Consider the following 17,817-nt stretch of genomic DNA (forward strand, 5'->3'; position numbering starts at 1 on the left):
CACGTTCCAAGCGTACTTGAACGGTGAGAAGAAAGACAAACTAGCAGATGCCGACCTGGCCAAACTGAAGGGGCTCGTCGAGGAGTTAAACAGCGCTTAACCAATACTAAAGCGATTTCGACTAGGACAAGACTTCTTTCCGTACTGTCATTTACGCAACAGATCTCAATAGATCTACTGTACCTTGCGTGCAGAGTTGCCGATATGGGTCCCAGCGGGCCCTGCGGTATTGTTAATACTAATACCCCTTTGCGGAGAACATACAAAACCTCGCCATCTTCTATGTACCCTTATATCTTTGCTTGGCTCCAGAAGATCGCCGCACCTCATTTTTCAATATTACTTTCTCAGTGGCTCGCATTGGCGCTGCCCGGCATCGCATATACAGAGAGTAGAGATGGAATGCAGATGGCCTTGAAAGAGGTGGTCGCGGGACACCATTACCTGTTGGCAACTATGGTCTGCCCTCGCGCGTGAATACCGAGAAGGCCTGGAGATGATAACTACAACATATGAACAGTCGTCCATCGCTCGGAGACTCTACGACTAGCGTGGTGACGTATGCAATCTTGACTCTTCGGGAAGTCATTCTTTGCAAGGCCGACGGTAATGAGCTAGTGTGGACGAGATCCGAGACACTATTTGGCGACACTCCTGCATCCGATGCTGCTAACGACATGATTCTCTGGGCAACCAATACAACCGGCACTAAGCCACAACCAAGTTCAATCAACAGCCTTCCTATCGAGACTCAGGATAAAATTCTCTGTTATGCAACAGCCAATTTCGTTGCGTCGGCTAAATTAGGCTGTGAACTTGGCCTGGGGTCACTTTTCTCGTGGAAAGATGGAGGTGTGAAGATGAGCATTGAAGAGGTTAAAAGGCACCGGTTTGAAACTTGCCCTATAGAATCTCAAATCGTTTTTAATGGGGTGATGAGCGGCTTGTCCTACAAGCCAGAGCGAGGGTACCAAGCACACATGACATGCGAACTCCATATTCTATTCTTGGTTGACGTAGAGCACCCGAGTGGCTTGAAGTGTATGAGCGGAGGTGTATTATGTCCAAACGATGTGCAAATCTGACGCTGAACCATCTCTGAACTTGAGGACTTGTTGACCACTCATGCAGCATGGGACATCAATTAACGACTGGGAAGGGGTGTGCCTTAACATAGTCTGCCCACTCCACGACTTCTTGCACATCACTCCGCAGGTGCAAGGTATTGCTCCGTGGAGTCAACGTTGCGTTTCCCCAATGATAAAATTGGACGTCCATGCGCACCTGAATCATAACGCAGACCTGTCCACTCTCGTTGTGCGTGTTCTCGCAGTGTCTAATACACTGCTCAAATGCCGAGGTCCACGACTCGCCCGCTTCCTTACACTCGACCGTCATAAAATCATACGCGTAGAGCGAGCCCCCTGCTCTGCACTCGATCTTGAACACAACGTGGTCTGGGATACTGCCATGGAGTGGCAGCAGGCTATGGACCAATACTACGGAAATAGTTGGTTCAAAGCAAACGTCGGCGTGACCTGCGGCGGTCCTTACTCGCAGCAGCCCGTTACAAATGGTGCCTGGATAAATTAGTCTGGTCGCCAATCACAACGCTGAACCTCTTGTGTCGGCAGGGGCGGTTTCTCGCTTACAGAGAGGGCATACACGCTTCAGACGTGGCTGGTGTGGTTATCTGGTGGTGTCGACACAGCCAGACCTCGGAGCAGCAGTCTGGACTCGTCACACGATGAAGGGGACTATTACAGTCGAGCCATACCATCATGTTATGATGCTCACGTCCATCATTCTGTTGCAATAATAGTTCACGGCCCGAATTCTCGAGTGATTCTTCCCGCTGTTAGCACTGTGCGTAGTGTCAACACTACTGACGGGTGCCATGAATCCCAGCGAGGCTCGGGGCTCGGGCAGAATTCTCAGGGCGCTTTAGGAGCACATTGTCGCTCATATGAGACGCAAGTCCAAAGGCTGTGGTCGATGATGGCTCACAACCTTGTTCTCAAGAAGACAGGACGGTACGGCCCAAGCCATGCATATATGTAAAGCTCCTGCTCCCTGTTAGCCGTGACTTGATGGCCTCTGGTAGCCAAGTCCCTGAGAAGCGCGTGTGGTTGAGCCTGGGGCCTGCAACAGAGGCAGAGCAAATGGAACTTGGAGCGGGCTGCTTGGTCTATCATGACCTGCAGGTTGCTAGCTAATCAGAAAATCACAAACTCGAGGTATTGTTAATAGCACCAGTTCGTGGTGAACATGAAAAGGTCACCAACTTGATATAAATACCGCGTAGTGCGTGAAAGGAGTCCACAGGACATTGAGCGTAACTGAGCTCATGCTGCGACGAATCAGATGCATTGTACATGTACTTGACCATGGGCCAATACCATTGGAGTTGGCTCGTAGTCACGGCACTCGCTCCATCCAACAAGGAGGGGGACTCACAAGACCATGCTGTCGTGGATCGTGGACTAACAGACGCTCGTAACAGGGACTTCTTTTTACAAGCTCCAACCGAAAGTCAAAGGTATTTCTCGTCTTGCACAACATGACACAACATTCTGGACGGAAAATTTGGTGCCAGAAAGCTCACACAGCTGCCATCGGGGAATGTGCGCACCCGGGATACCCCAGCTCTGTATGACCCTGCCCCGCCACTTCAAACGAACATGGTTTTCACAAGAGGTGATTTTCTTGATATCTTGGCTTCCGAACCGACCGTGAGAAAGGAGACTTGTGTCATTCAACAATTCTGCAATCAGGGATTTCTGAGCCTTGAAAAGACGCGGCCGGGGTAGAAACTAGTAATGATGAAAAATGTTGCAACTGTATGTATTGTCCCGTTATGTGGGATGAAAAGTACAAGTTACACCGGTACACATTATAGGCGGTACGAGCTCTAATATACACCTTACCTATTAATTTAATTAAAGTAATTATAATTAATTATAGAAATTAAATACCTCTCCTTATTATAATTATAAAGGCTTATTTATTAAAAGTTAGTTTAAATATTTTATTACTCTTATTAAAACCTTATAAGAAAAAGAGTAATAATTAATAACTATTAACGTAATATTCTTTACTAATATTATTCTTTTAAGTAATAGTCTTCTTCTTCTCTTTCTTTTACCTTAAGTTAATAAACTTAACTTACTTCTTTAACTTTAATTATAATAGTACCTTTATTCTTAAATTTATTAGGTTTTTCTTCTTAAAAGTTTAATTAACCTTTATTATATCTTTTTATATAAGCTCTTATATCTTATAATATTAAATTTAAATATACTTAATTTATTTATAAAATTTAATATTATTAAAGATTATTATAATATTATTATTATTAATAAATAATTATAATAGTATTTACTCTTTATATATCTCCTTTATTAAGCCTTTTAAATATATAGCTTTTAATCTTATATTAAAGAGCTTAATATACTTAAATTTAATGCTTAACGTAATTACTATACTTTATTGTAACGGTGGCTTAGGTTCTAAGGCACAGTAGGTCTGTTTCTTAGGAAGTAAGTCAGGTTGAATGCTACAGAGTAGCTTTTGAGCAGTATCACAATAAGGCCGTTAAGAGTATAACTCTCAATAGTAAAACTATTGCTTAGATTGATCAATAGAGATCTAGACTATCTGACTATGGGAATACCTCCTCCTTAAGTACTCGTCTATCTCTCTATTGTAGTCCTGGATCAGATAGATCCCATCTGATCCCCCGTGCTGGATCAGGTTGATCCCCTCTGATCCATTGAGTTGGATCAGACTGATCCCATCTGATCCCCTCACGTGACCTGCGATCCCGTCGGGCCCCATTCTTGTCTGCATGCTGGCGGCCCATGACGCCGGCCAACTGCTTCAGGTACCCTTGGTTCGTAACATAATACTCCTCCCCCATTGGTCTTGTCCTCAAGGCCATTTCGTTTCGTCCGGTAAGTATTCTCTTCCTTCCCCTCTTTCCCTTTTTTCTTTCTTCGTCATTCTTTTCACAATGTCTTCTGACCGTGTTTCGAAACAGCGATCTCGCCCTAACCAGAAGATTGATCGCAAACGTCTTTCCGAGTTCATATCTGCCTTTGGCTTCGTCATGCCTTCCTGCGATTCGTGTCGAAAAAACAATCGAGAGTGCATTGTCGCTGAAGGGAAAGACAGGTGCAGCGAATGTGCTTTGCGTGGTTACACCAGCTGCAATCCGGGCGGAACGTCTTCGGATGCTTATAATCGTGTCCTTCGCGAAAAGGATCGTCTCGACAGAGAACGTGCTTCGGCCGAGGAGGATTTGGAGCGGGCGATGGCTCGTTTGCAAAGGATTCGTCGTCAGGAGAAATTTTTGCGACAAAAGGCTGCGGAGATGATTGCTCGTGGTGTGGAGAGTCTGGACGAGTTAGAGGCCCAGGAGCGTCTGGAGTTGGAGTCCAACATGCTCAATCAGACACCCGAGTTTCTAGCAGACTTGGGTTTCCCTATTCCTGATGAGTTTTTATTCTCTGGTGGAACTGTTCAAGCGACGTCGAGCAGTTCGTGAGATTCTTGGCTGGTTCCCAGGTGTTTTCGGAGTTTGGATATCCCTTCCATTTAACGAGATAATGACGATTCTTTGTATCTCCCCGTGCTTTGAGTATCCGTTCGACTTCGTATTCGTTGGTATCTTCCGTTGTGATGTTGGTAGCGATTGTAGATTCATCTGGTGCTTTCTCTAGTAGCGATATATGAAATATGGGATGGATTTTCATTCCATCTGGTAATGATAGTTCGTAGTTGGTATTCGAGATTTTCCGTTTGATAAGGAATGGTCCGATCTTCTTCCAGTCGAGTTTGTCGCTGGGTCGCTTAGTTTTGATGTTTTTGCGAATGAGGTATACTTTATGTCCCTCCTCTAGGATTGGCGCTGGCAATCTCTTTCTGTCCGCGTAGTGTTTCATTCGGTTCTGCAAAAATATCCATTCCTGTTGCAAGTGTTTCTGTATTTCTGTCATGGTTGCTGCATGCGTTGTAGCTGCTGGCGCGTTCACATTCTGTGTCGCATGTGTCTCGATGATAGGGTCAAATCCGTAATTTGCCCTGAACGGTGACATCTTCATGTTGTCAATTTCGGAGCTATTGTAAGCCCATTGTGCTAGTGGTAGCCATTCTACCCAATCATTCTGTTGGTAGTTGACATAGCTTCGCAGATATTGTTCGAGTATTTGGTTCAAGATTTCTGTTTGTCCATCTGATTGTGGGTGGAATGCCGTTGATAAGCTTTGTTTGATCTTCATGGTTTCCATGAGGCATTTCCAAAAGTTTGAGGTGAACAATTTGTCGCGATCCGATATAAGCTTTGTTGGTAATCCATGTTGTGCAATGACTGTTTTGAAGAACATATACGCTAAGTCCTTGGTGTTGCTCGATTCCTTGTATGGAATGTAGTAGGCGTATTTTGTGAGTTTGTCCACAATAACTAGGATGCTGTCGTAAGCTACTCCTGTCATGGGTTCTTTTGACTTCGGTAGTTTGACGATGAAGTCCATTGTAACAGTTTGCCATGCTCTTTCAGGTGGCGATATCGGTTGTAATTCTCCGTATGGTGCGTGTCGCGCTGATTTTGCTTTGTTGCACGTGTCGCATTTCTTGATGACTTCTTGTACCATTTTTCTGCTTTCTGGGAAGTCGTACGATCTTCTTAGCCTGCTGATCGTTTTCCCTACACCCTGATGTCCGTGTAGTGGGTGCTCGTGTATTTCCTTGACAAGCTGTTCTTGAAGTGTACTGGGAACATACTGCCGTTCATTGTACAAGAAGGTCTTGCCTTCCTTGGACAGATGCGTTTTCGTTTCCCAATTGTCCAGATAGCTGTCATTCTTAATGCATGATGCGATCCGATGCATCCATGTTTCATCTGGCTTGACTTGCCATGTCATGTTGATTTCTCGGGTGCCTAGCACAAGGTTCCCATCCTTGGTGGCGCGTAGCAAGGGTGCATTACTCACTTGCTCATCCGATTTCAAATCCTCTCTTCGGCTGAGCGCGTCTGCTCTTCCGTTTTCGGATCCTTTACGGTATATGATTTCGAAGTCATAATCCGTGAGGGTTTCATACCATCTGATCTGTCGTTTGTTCAGATCCTTTGTGGTCAAGAACGATGTGAGATTCTTGTGATCGGTATAGACCTTGATTTGATGCTTTGCTCCTATGAGATAGTGTCTCCATTCTTTGAAGCACTCAATGATAGCCATGAGTTCTTTGTCGTGGATCCCATAGTTGAGTTCGGGTCCGTGGAGTTTCTTCGAGAAGAATGCAACTGGGTGCAATCTTCCTTGATCATCTCGTTGTCCAAGCTGTCCGCCTAGTGCAAAGTCTGAGGCGTCCGTTTCAAGCTCATAAGGTTTGTCCTGATCAGGTGCTTTCAACACAGGTTCTGACGTAACTAAATCTTTCATTTTCTGGAATGCCGTGACTTCTGGTTCGTTCCATTGGAAGCCGACTTCTTTCTTTGTTAGGTTTGTAAGAGGTCGTGAGATGTCTCCATATCCGCTCAAGAATTTGCGGTAGAAGTTCACGAATGCTGTGAATCCTCTAACTTCCTTTAGATTCTTTGGTGTAGGCCATTCCTTGATGGTTTTGATCTTATCCGGGCTCATTCGTATTTCTCCGTATGTGAGCACGTACCCTAGAAAGTGCACAGTGTTCTGGTGGAACTGGCATTTCGAGGCTTCGACTAAGAGTTTGTTGTCCTGTAGAGTTTGTAGTACCTCATGTACATGTCGTTTGTGTTCCTCAAGGGTATCTGAATAAATGAGGATATCGTCGAGGTATACAACCACAAACACTCCTAGTTGTTTCCGTAAGATTGTATCGATCATTCTTTGAAAGGTTGCTGGTGCGTTGGTAAGCCCGAAAGGCATCACTAGATATTCGTAGTGTCCTCTGCTGGTTCGAAATGCTGTCATCCACTCGTGGCCTTCTTTCATCCGTATAAGGTTATAGGCTCCTTTTAAGTCGAGTGTGGTGAACCATTTGGCTTTTCCAACTTTGTCTCTGATTTCCGTCATAAGCGGTAACGGGTATCGATTCTTGATTGTGATCTTATTCAAGTGTCGGTAATCGATGCATGGTCGTAGTTTCCCGTTCTTCTTTGGTACCCACAGGATTGGGTATCCTGCTGGGGACTCTGATGGTCGTATGTATCCTTTTTGTAGCATGTCCTCCAGATACTCCTTGAGTGCCTTGTCCTGCTCAGGGTTCTGAGGATAAATTTTGTTGAACGTTGGTTCAGTACCGGGCTGGAGTCTGATCTCGTGGTCCCAGCGTGAATGCTCCGGTAGTCCTGTTTCTAGCTCTCCGCTGAACAGCTTGCTGTACTGTGAGTATTCCTCGGGAATCTCCGTTGTCTCAGCTTTTGGCTCTCTGGCGATCACATATATTCCTAGAGGCCTGTCGTAGTTCGAATGAGGTGCCCTTCGTAGGCCGCTCTCTGCTTCGTAACCGCATCCTGGTAAATCCCATTGAAGTTGGCCGGTTCTCCAATTGACTCGTGGATTGCTCGCTCGCAACCAGGGTATCCCTAATATAACATCGTGTTTTGAGATCACTGTGATATCTAGTGTAACTCGGTGTTTCGTGCCTTGTATGTCGACTAGAAGCTGCGCAACTTCCATGTCGACTACTCCTTGGCTATACTTCACCGCAGTTCCTTCCACAGTCGTGAGTCGGTAGGGCTCGTCTTTGGGTGTCCAAGGCAATCGTAATCTGTTGACGAGATTCGGCGAGATAAAATTTCCTTGTGCTCCGCTATCAATCATTGCCTGGATCTTTCGTCCCATTATAGTCATGTCGATCATGAGGTGTGCTGTGCTGCCGATGTTTGCAGTACATAGAGACCTGTCGGATCTCCGTCGAGGAATCGGTCTTAATTGCGACGACGGCTGTCGTTTCCCGATTTGTTGATCCTGTCCTCATGTCGTTCTCTAGCGCGTTGTTCTAGGCGCTGTCGTCGGCGGTTGTCTTCCGACGTATTGTTGGAGCTTCCTTGGTGATCGCTTGATCTACCATCTGTGTTAATCGAACTCGGGCTAAGCGAGTTGCTCGCAGTCACACAGTTCCCTTCCTCCTTGCATTGTGGGGTTATGGCTTGGGTAGTGTGTGCGTTATCCTTAGCACAGTATAACTTTCCGTTCAATATCTTTGAATCGGTTCGTCGTAATTTCGGTTGTATCGTAAGGGTTGTTCTCCTTCCCTTTCGTTCTCGTGGAAACCATCCGCTACCTTGCTTGCTGCTAAGGTGCGTGTAGCAATTGTCATCGTAACAGAAGGTCCAATTAAGGAGTCTGTGTTCGATTTCAGGTTCGTCTTTCTCAGTTGGATGATTCTCTTCTTCTTGGATCTGTTCCAGTGAAGGTTCACTTTTTGGTGAGGGTGTCCAGTGTTCCCAAAAGTCGTCGGGTACTGGTTGGGTTCCGAATTCCCAATCTTCATCCGAACTGGTGTTGTTTGCTGACGTGTGGTTTCCTTCATTGCTTGCCATACTAAGATTTCGCGTGGGCAAGTCTTCTCGATTTGCGGCATGGAGCTTCTTGCCTTCAGGGATTGGCTTCCATGGCTTTTTCGGGGCTCTGCATTTATTCGCAAAGTGTCCAGTCTTGCCACAATTGTAACAAGTCTTCCCCTTTTCCTTATTCGCGGCGTCAAGTTCCATAGGTCCGGCGTGGTACCCGTATGCTGTCGATGTTCGGCGTGGCTTGCTACTATTAGGTTTATTGAACCTAGCATATGTTCCGAATTTCCTGTGACTTTTTTCGTGACGTCGCTCGTATAGACGGTTGTCTGCCTTGATGACCATTTCGACGAAGTCGTCAAATAACTCAGGACGATCTTCTCGATAAATGTCATCCTTCACTTCTTCTTTGAGTCCTTGATAGAAGACTTCCATTTTGGGTTCGGTATTCCAGTTGAGTTTTGCTGCGATGCGTTTGAATTCCCTAGCGTAATGAGCTGCAGATCCGGTCTGCTTGAGTCGAGTAAGTTGTCGTGTAGCTTCCTTATGCTCATCGGGATTTCCAAATGCAGCGAGAAGTCGTTCTTCGAAGGTTTCGTAATCAGAGAAGATGTGGACAACTTCCGCTCCGGCTTCGGCACCGTGCTTAAGATGTGCGCGGAGGGTTGGCTCCCACCATTCCATTGCTTTCCCAGTCAAGAGGTTGCCAATGCAAAGAATCTGTGACTCAGGTGTCGTGTAGATTTTTTCGTTGACTCGTAGGTAAGCTTGGGCTTGTGTGAGAAAGTTCCTCACATCACCTTTGTAACCATCGTATGATTCAGGCTTGGGGAATTTTGGCATGTTGTTGTTGTTGATAGAGGATGCAGGTGTGAGATTTTGAACTGCTGCAAGTTCCTCTTCTCGTGCCTCAAGTTTTTCGTAGAGATCATTCTGTCGGTCGAGAAGCTGTCGATTCTGCTTCTCGAGCTCGGTGATTTTGTCATGAAGGTACTTCATCATCTCCCCGGGGTTGGTGGTCTTTCCGCTTGAAGTAGACATCTTGGAAGTCGTTACTGCTCAAAGTTTCAAGGTAACTTACTGAACAGGATTGATCAAAATGTAACGGTGGCTTAGGTTCTAAGGCACAGTAGGTCTGTTTCTTAGGAAGTAAGTCAGGTTGAATGCTACAGAGTAGCTTTTGAGCAGTATCACAATAAGGCCGTTAAGAGTATAACTCTCAATAGTAAAACTATTGCTTAGATTGATCAATAGAGATCTAGACTATCTGACTATGGGAATACCTCCTCCTTAAGTACTCGTCTATCTCTCTATTGTAGTCCTGGATCAGATAGATCCCATCTGATCCCCCGTGCTGGATCAGGTTGATCCCCTCTGATCCATTGAGTTGGATCAGACTGATCCCATCTGATCCCCTCACGTGACCTGCGATCCCGTCGGGCCCCATTCTTGTCTGCATGCTGGCGGCCCATGACGCCGGCCAACTGCTTCAGGTACCCTTGGTTCGTAACATTTATTTCTTACTCTTTTAATTAATAATAGTATTAATTAATAAAAAGATATAATAGTTTATAAATCTTAAGTTACTTTTATCTTATACTTACTTAATATTAAAGTAGCTTATAATTTATTAATTATTATTATTATTAAATTATAATAATAGATTAAGTGTATATTTAATATAATATAATACTTACTTTATTATAAATAAGTATTTTATTAATAAGTTTATTATAAACCTATTAAGCTTTATTATTAAGTAAATTAAATTAATATAAGTATTAATTATTATAAATATTAGTGTTTTAAAAATATATTAAAAAAGTTACTTATTATTCTTATTATATTTTTTACTCTCTTTATAGGGTTTTAATACTTTAAAGACGTTTATAAATATATATTAAAGCTTTATATTATTTATTTTTAGTTACTTAAGTAATCTTTTTAGGTAAAATTATTATAATAATAAGAGAGTTCTCTTCTTATAATCCCTTATTATAATTATACTCAAAAAGAATATTATTATACTTAAGTTAATTATCTTAAACTTATTTAATAACTTACCCTTTACTTTTATAATAGCTTTTTTATTTAAGCTAAAGAATAATAAATTATTCACGTAAATATTAATAATAATATTATTCTTAATAAATATAGCTTTATTATATTTAAATTATTTAAATTTATAAGAAATTAATTTAATAAAGAGTATCTTAAATTATACTTTAAGGGCTTATTTTAAGCTATATAATACTTTCTTTAATTACTAGATCTTATTAGATTTCTTAAAGCTATTTAAAAGTTTAACGTAAATTATTTTATTTACGTAATTATATAAAAAGGCTATCTTTACGTTTATTTATTTAATCTTTTAATTTAAAAGTATAATTAAAGCGAATAATAAGTAATAAGTCTTTTATTAAACTATTAAGATAAAGGTTTTATTATAATTGATATTATACTTTTATTTAAAGCCTTAAACCACGTATTAGGCCTTATAGCATTTAATCTTATTAATTAAACCTAGCTTAGCTTTAAACACCTACTTATTAGTTAATACGTGCAGAGTATTAGAAGTAGTGTAGTTTTATAGTTTTTAGTGAATTTTAGTGTAGTGTAGTATAGTGTAGTTTTACTATACTATATTACATTTTAAAAATTAGTGTAATATGTAGTATTAATTAATTTATAAGCTATTATTAGCTAATATAATTAATAAGCTAAAATAGAGCTAAATTTACTTACTAATATTAGTATTAGTAAGCAGGGATTAGCTAGCTTAAATAAGCTAAAAACAGGGATTAAAAAACTAATAAAAATATAAAAATAAGAGAAAGTATAAGGGAAATTTAAGGGATTTATATTAGGTAAGTAGGTATTATTTTATATTATAATTATAATTATAATTTATTTAATTTAATAAAGGAAAAAAATCCTATTATTTATATATAAATATTTTATAAAAAAAGAGATTTAACTTATTACCCTATAACTTAAATATAAAAATATTAAATATAAATTTATATAAAATATAAATTTAAATAACTCTTTATATAATTAACTTTAAATATTACTTTTTAAACTTTTATAAAGCTAAAATTTCACTCTTTTATATAAAATAAAAAATAATAATAAAAAAACCCTTTTAATATTAAATTAAGTATTAAAATCATAAATATTTTCCTTCTCTTCTTCTTCTTTTATAACCTTACTAATATCTATATAATTAGACTTAGAAATATCTAGACCTCTAAATGTATTGTATTTTTTGTATTTTTTACTATACTGTATTGTAATGTATTGTATTATAATATATTACAATACATTACAAGATAAGAATACCTATAAATGTATTATAAGGCTATAAAATATCTAATAATAGAAATAAATGCTTACATAAGCATATTATATATTAAAATAAAGCTAAAAATCACGTGATTTTATATCTTTAACAATTAACTTTAAAATGTGGATATTAAGCGAGATATTAAGCTTTAAAGTTATGTCTTAAGATAAAAAGTAAGTAAAGTGGGGCGAATTTTCAATTGCTTATAACTTTTTGATATGATAACTTATAATAGTAGAAAGTGGGTTATTTTAAAGAGCTAATTTAGCTCTTTTTAATGATATAAAATTTTCCCTTATAACCCTTATAATTAGCCTTATAATCCTAAGTTAAAAAAACAAGGGTCTTTTTTACTTAAAATACATTTATAAGTATTTTCGTAATGTAATGTAATGTATTTAAATATAATACACGAAAATACAATACAATATAAAATACAATACACAATACACTTGTATTTACTATATTCGTAAGAGCTCTATTAATAGGCTAATAAAACCTCTAAGATTAGCTATTTATCTTTAGCTTTAATTAAGTGTCTTATAAGTTACGCTTTAAGCGTTCTTAGCCTTACCTTTTCTTATAATATAAGCTTTATAAGGCCTTATACCCTTATTTATTACTTAAATACCTAAATCTATTATTAACTTAATATAGTTTACGTAATTAAAATAGCTTATTTTAAGCTATAGTACCTATAAAGAGATAAACTATAAGATATTATTTATAAAGAAAGCTATTAAATTATTAATAACTTTAAGAGTATTTTAATGCTTTATAATTTATGTGTATAAGTAATTTAAGTAATTAAACTATTTATACGTTATACTTTAAATAATAAGATATTTCTTATTATATATTATACGCTCTTTATAATAATTTTATATATACTTAAAGCGCGGCTTTTTGTAACGGTGGCTTAGGTTCTAAGGCATAGTAGGTTTGTTTCTTAGGAAGTAAGTTAAGTTAAATGCTATAGAGTAGCTTTTAAGTAGTATTATAATAAGGCTATTAAGAGTATAACTCTTAATAGTAAAACTATTACTTAAATTAATTAATAGAGATTTAAACTATTTAATTATAGAAATACCTTCTTTTTAAGTACTCGTTTATCTCTCTATTATAGTTTTAGATTAATTAACTTAACTATTAATCCCTTTAAACCTTAATTAACTAGCTTAAGGTTTAGTTAGTTTAATTCTCTTTAATTAATGTATTTAAATATTAACCTATTTAATCGCCTTTAGGGTTACGTGGCTAGTTACGTGCTCTTACCTTCTTCTTATACCTATAAGTTATACTTATCTTAGCTAATATAGTCTCGTCTTATGTCTTATATAGTATTATTTATAATATTATACCCCTTCTTTATTAGTCTTATTCTTAAGGCTATTAAAATAGGCCGGCTTAAGTGTTATACGTTTTCTTTCTTTTATTATTATATACTATTATATTAATTAACTATATCTTAAAATAGTGGTTTAAAGCTTTATTTACTTCTTTTCTTTACTAGAATAACCTTCTTTTTATAATAATTAATAATTCGTTTTTATTCTTTATAAAGGCTTACGCTTATTATACTCGTATAAGACTTCCCTAATATAAAGCCTTCGTTTTTAATTTAAGTTATTATATAAAGTGTGTAATAAATAAGTAAAAGAATTATAATATTATAAGAGTAACCCCTTAATAGCTTTATAGTATTATAAATTAATATTATAAGCTTAAGAGAGAGCTTAAAGAAGCTAAAAAGCGTACTTTAATTAAGAATTAAAAGGTCTTACATTTATAAAAATAAAAGAAATTATAGTTTAAGAAAATAATACGTGTAGTTACGCGTAATATTAATAACGTTAAAGAGTTAAAACGTATAAAACGTAAGAAAGTAAAATAGCTTTAAAAGATTATAAGGGTTTTTCTTACTTCTTTTAAGAATTTAAATCCTATTTTAATTTATTTCTTAAATATTAAATTTAATATTAAGTTATTAAATAATACTTAAAAGATTAATTAAAATACGTTTCTTAAAAATAAAACTATTTAAGTAATATTAAGTAATTCATAAGATTTTTAGCTGGTTTTTAGGTGTTTTTAAAGTTTAAATATCCCTTTTATTTAATGAGATAATAATAATTCTTTATATCTTTTTATACTTTAAGTATTCGTTTAACTTTATATTTATTAGTATCTTCTATTATAATATTTATCGTAATTATAAATTTATTTAATACTTTCTTTAATAGTAATATATAAAATATAGAATAAATTCTTATTTTATTTAATAATAATAGTTTATAGTTAGTATTTAAGATTTTTTATTTAATAAGAAATAATTTAATCTTCTTTTAGTTAAGTTTATTATTAGGTTACTTAGTTTTAATGTTTTTACGAATAAGGTATACTTTATATCTCTCCTTTAGAATTAGTACTAGTAATCTTTTTTTATTCGCGTAGTATTTTATTTAGTTTTATAAAAATATTTATTCCTATTATAAGTATTTTTATATTTCTATTATAATTATTATATACGCTATAGCTACTAGCGCGTTTATATTCTATATTATATATATCTTAATAATAGAGTTAAATCTATAATTTACCTTAAATAGTAATATCTTTATATTATTAATCTTAAAGCTATTATAAGCCTATTATACTAGTAATAGCTATTCTACCTAATTATTCTATTAGTAGTTAATATAGCTTTACAGATATTATTTAAGTATTTAGTTTAAGATTTCTATTTATTTATCTAATTATAAGTAAAATACTATTAATAAGCTTTATTTAATCTTTATAGTTTTTATAAGGTATTTTTAAAAGTTTAAGGTAAATAATTTATTATAATTTAATATAAGCTTTATTAGTAATTTATATTATATAATAATTATTTTAAAGAATATATACGTTAAGTTCTTAGTATTACTTAATTTCTTATATAGAATATAATAGGCGTATTTTATAAGTTTATTTATAATAATTAAAATGCTATTATAAGCTACTTTTATTATAAGTTCTTTTAACCTTAATAGTTTAATAATAAAGTTTATTATAATAGCTTACTATACTCTTTTAAGTGGTAATATTAGTTATAATTCTTCGTATAATACGTATCGCGCTAATTTTACTTTATTATACGTGTTATATTTCTTAATAACTTCTTATACTATTTTTTTACTTTCTAGAAAGTTATATAATTTTCTTAGCCTATTAATCTTTTTCCTTATTTCCTAATATTCGTGTAATAGATGCTTATATATTTCCTTAATAAGCTATTCTTAAAGTATACTAGGAATATACTATTATTTATTATATAAGAAGGTTTTACCTTTCTTAAATAAATGCATTTTCGTTTCTTAATTATTTAAATAGCTGTTATTATTAATGTATAATACGATCTAATATATTTATGTTTTATTTAGCTTAACTTACTATATTATATTAATTTCTTAGGTACCTAATATAAGGTTTTTATTCTTAATAGCATGTAATAAGGGTATATTACTTACTTACTTATTTAATTTTAAATTCTCTCTTTAGCTAAGCGCGTTAGCCCTTTTATTTTTAAATTCTTTATAATATATAATCTTAAAGTTATAATTTATAAGGGTTTTATACCATTTAATCTATCGTTTATTTAAATCCTTTATAGTTAAGAATAATATAAGATTCTTATAGTTAATATAAACCTTAATTTAATACTTTACTTTTATAAGATAATATCTTTATTCTTTAAAGCACTTAATAATAGTTATAAGTTCTTTATTATAAATCCTATAATTAAGTTTAAATTTATAGAGTTTCTTTAAGAAGAATATAATTAAATATAATCTTTCTTAATTATCTTATTATTTAAGCTATTCGCCTAGTATAAAGTTTAAGGCGTTTATTTTAAGCTTATAAGATTTATTTTAATTAAGTGCTTTTAACATAAATTCTAACGTAATTAAATCTTTTATCTTTTAAAATGCTATAGCTTTTAGTTTATTTTATTAAAAGCTAACTTCTTTCTTTATTAGGTTTATAAGAGGTTATAAGATATCTTTATATTCGCTTAAGAATTTACGGTAAAAGTTTACAAATACTATAAATTCTTTAACTTTCTTTAAATTCTTTAATATAGGCTATTTCTTAATAGTTTTAATTTTATTTAGGCTTATTTATATTTCTTTATATATAAGTATATACTCTAAAAAGTGTATAGTATTCTAATAGAACTAGTATTTTAAGGCTTTAATTAAGAGTTTATTATTCTATAGAGTTTATAGTACCTTATATATATGTTATTTATATTCCTTAAGGGTATTTAAGTAAATAAGAATATTATTAAGGTATATAATTATAAATACTCTTAATTGTTTTTATAAGATTATATTAATTATTCTTTAAAAGGTTACTAATACGTTAGTAAGCTTAAAAGGTATTACTAGATATTTATAATATCCTTTATTAGTTTAAAATACTATTATTTACTTGTAGCTTTCTTTTATTCGTATAAGGTTATAGGCTTCTTTTAAGTTAAGTGTAATAAACTATTTAGCTTTTTTAACTTTATCTTTAATTTCTATTATAAGTAATAATAGGTATTAATTCTTAATTATAATCTTATTTAAGTATTAGTAATTAATATATAATTATAGTTTTTTATTCTTCTTTAATACTTATAGGATTAGGTATCTTATTAGAGACTTTAATAGTCTTATATATCCCTTTTATAATATATTCTTTAAATACTTTTTAAGTGCTTTATCTTACTTAAGGTTTTAAGAATAAATTTTATTAAACGTTAATTTAATATTAAGCTAAAGTTTAATCTTATAATCTTAGCGTAAATACTCTAGTAGTTCTATTTTTAGCTCTCTATTAAATAGCTTATTATACTTTAAGTATTTCTTAGAAATCTTTATTATCTTAGCTTTTAGCTCTCTAGTAATTATATATATTTCTAGAGGCTTATTATAGTTTAAATAAGATGCTTTTCGTAGGCTACTCTTAGCTTTATAATTGTATTCTAGTAAATCCTATTAAAGTTAACTAGTTCTTTAATTAACTCGTAAATTACTCGCTTATAATTAGAGTATCCCTAATATAATATTATATTTTAAGATTACTATAATATTTAATGTAACTTAATGTTTCGTGCCTTATATATTAACTAAAAGCTATATAACTTTTATATTAATTACTTTTTAGCTATACTTTACCGTAGTTTCTTTTATAATTATAAGTTAATAGAGCTTATCTTTAAGTATTTAAGGTAATTATAATCTATTAATAAGATTTAACGAGATAAAATTTCCTTATACTCTGCTATTAATTATTACTTAAATCTTTCGTTCTATTATAATTATATTAATTATAAGGTATACTATACTACTAATATTTATAGTATATAAAGACCTATTAGATCTTCGTTAAGAAATCGGTCTTAATTATAATAATAGCTATCGTTTTCTAATTTATTAATTCTCTTCTCTTATTATTTAGCGCGTATCTTTAAGCGCTATTATTAGCGATTATTCTTTAACGTATTATTAGAGCTTTCTTAGTAATTACTTAATCTATTATTTATATTAATTAAACTTAAGCTAAGTGAGTTACTTATAGTTATATAATTCCCTTTATTCTTATATTATAAGGTTATAGTTTAGGTAATATATGCGTTATTCTTAGTATAATATAATTTTTCGTTTAATATCTTAAAATTAGTTTATTATAATTTTAGTTATATTATAAGAGTTATTCTCCTTCCCTTTTATTCTCGTAGAAACTATTTATTACCTTACTTATTATTAAGGTACGTGTAGTAATTATTATTATAATAAAAGGTTTAATTAAGGAGTTTATATTTAACTTTAAGTTTATCTTTCTTAATTAAATAATTTTCTTCTTTTTAAATTAGTTCTAGTAAAGGTTTACTTTTTAATAAGGGTATTTAATATTTTTAAAAGTTATTAGGTATTAATTAGGTTTTAAA

General features: G+C 33.9%; 1 protein-coding gene across 1 annotated transcript; it reads left to right on the top strand.

Moving 5' to 3' along the window:
- Window positions 1–3,590: 3,590 nt before the first annotated feature.
- J3458_022578 (uncharacterized protein) lies at window positions 3,591–5,056 on the top strand. The gene has a single exon (XM_066123075.1). The coding sequence runs from the start codon at window positions 3,848–3,850 to the stop codon at window positions 4,544–4,546; it is 699 nt and encodes a 232-aa protein (XP_065972879.1). The 5' UTR covers window positions 3,591–3,847; the 3' UTR covers window positions 4,547–5,056.
- The last annotated feature ends 12,761 nt before the right edge of the window (window positions 5,057–17,817 follow it).

The sequence above is a fragment of the Metarhizium acridum genome (genome assembly GCF_019434415.1).
Source record: "Metarhizium acridum strain ARSEF 324 chromosome Unknown scaffold_574, whole genome shotgun sequence".
Taxonomy (NCBI): domain Eukaryota; kingdom Fungi; phylum Ascomycota; class Sordariomycetes; order Hypocreales; family Clavicipitaceae; genus Metarhizium; species Metarhizium acridum.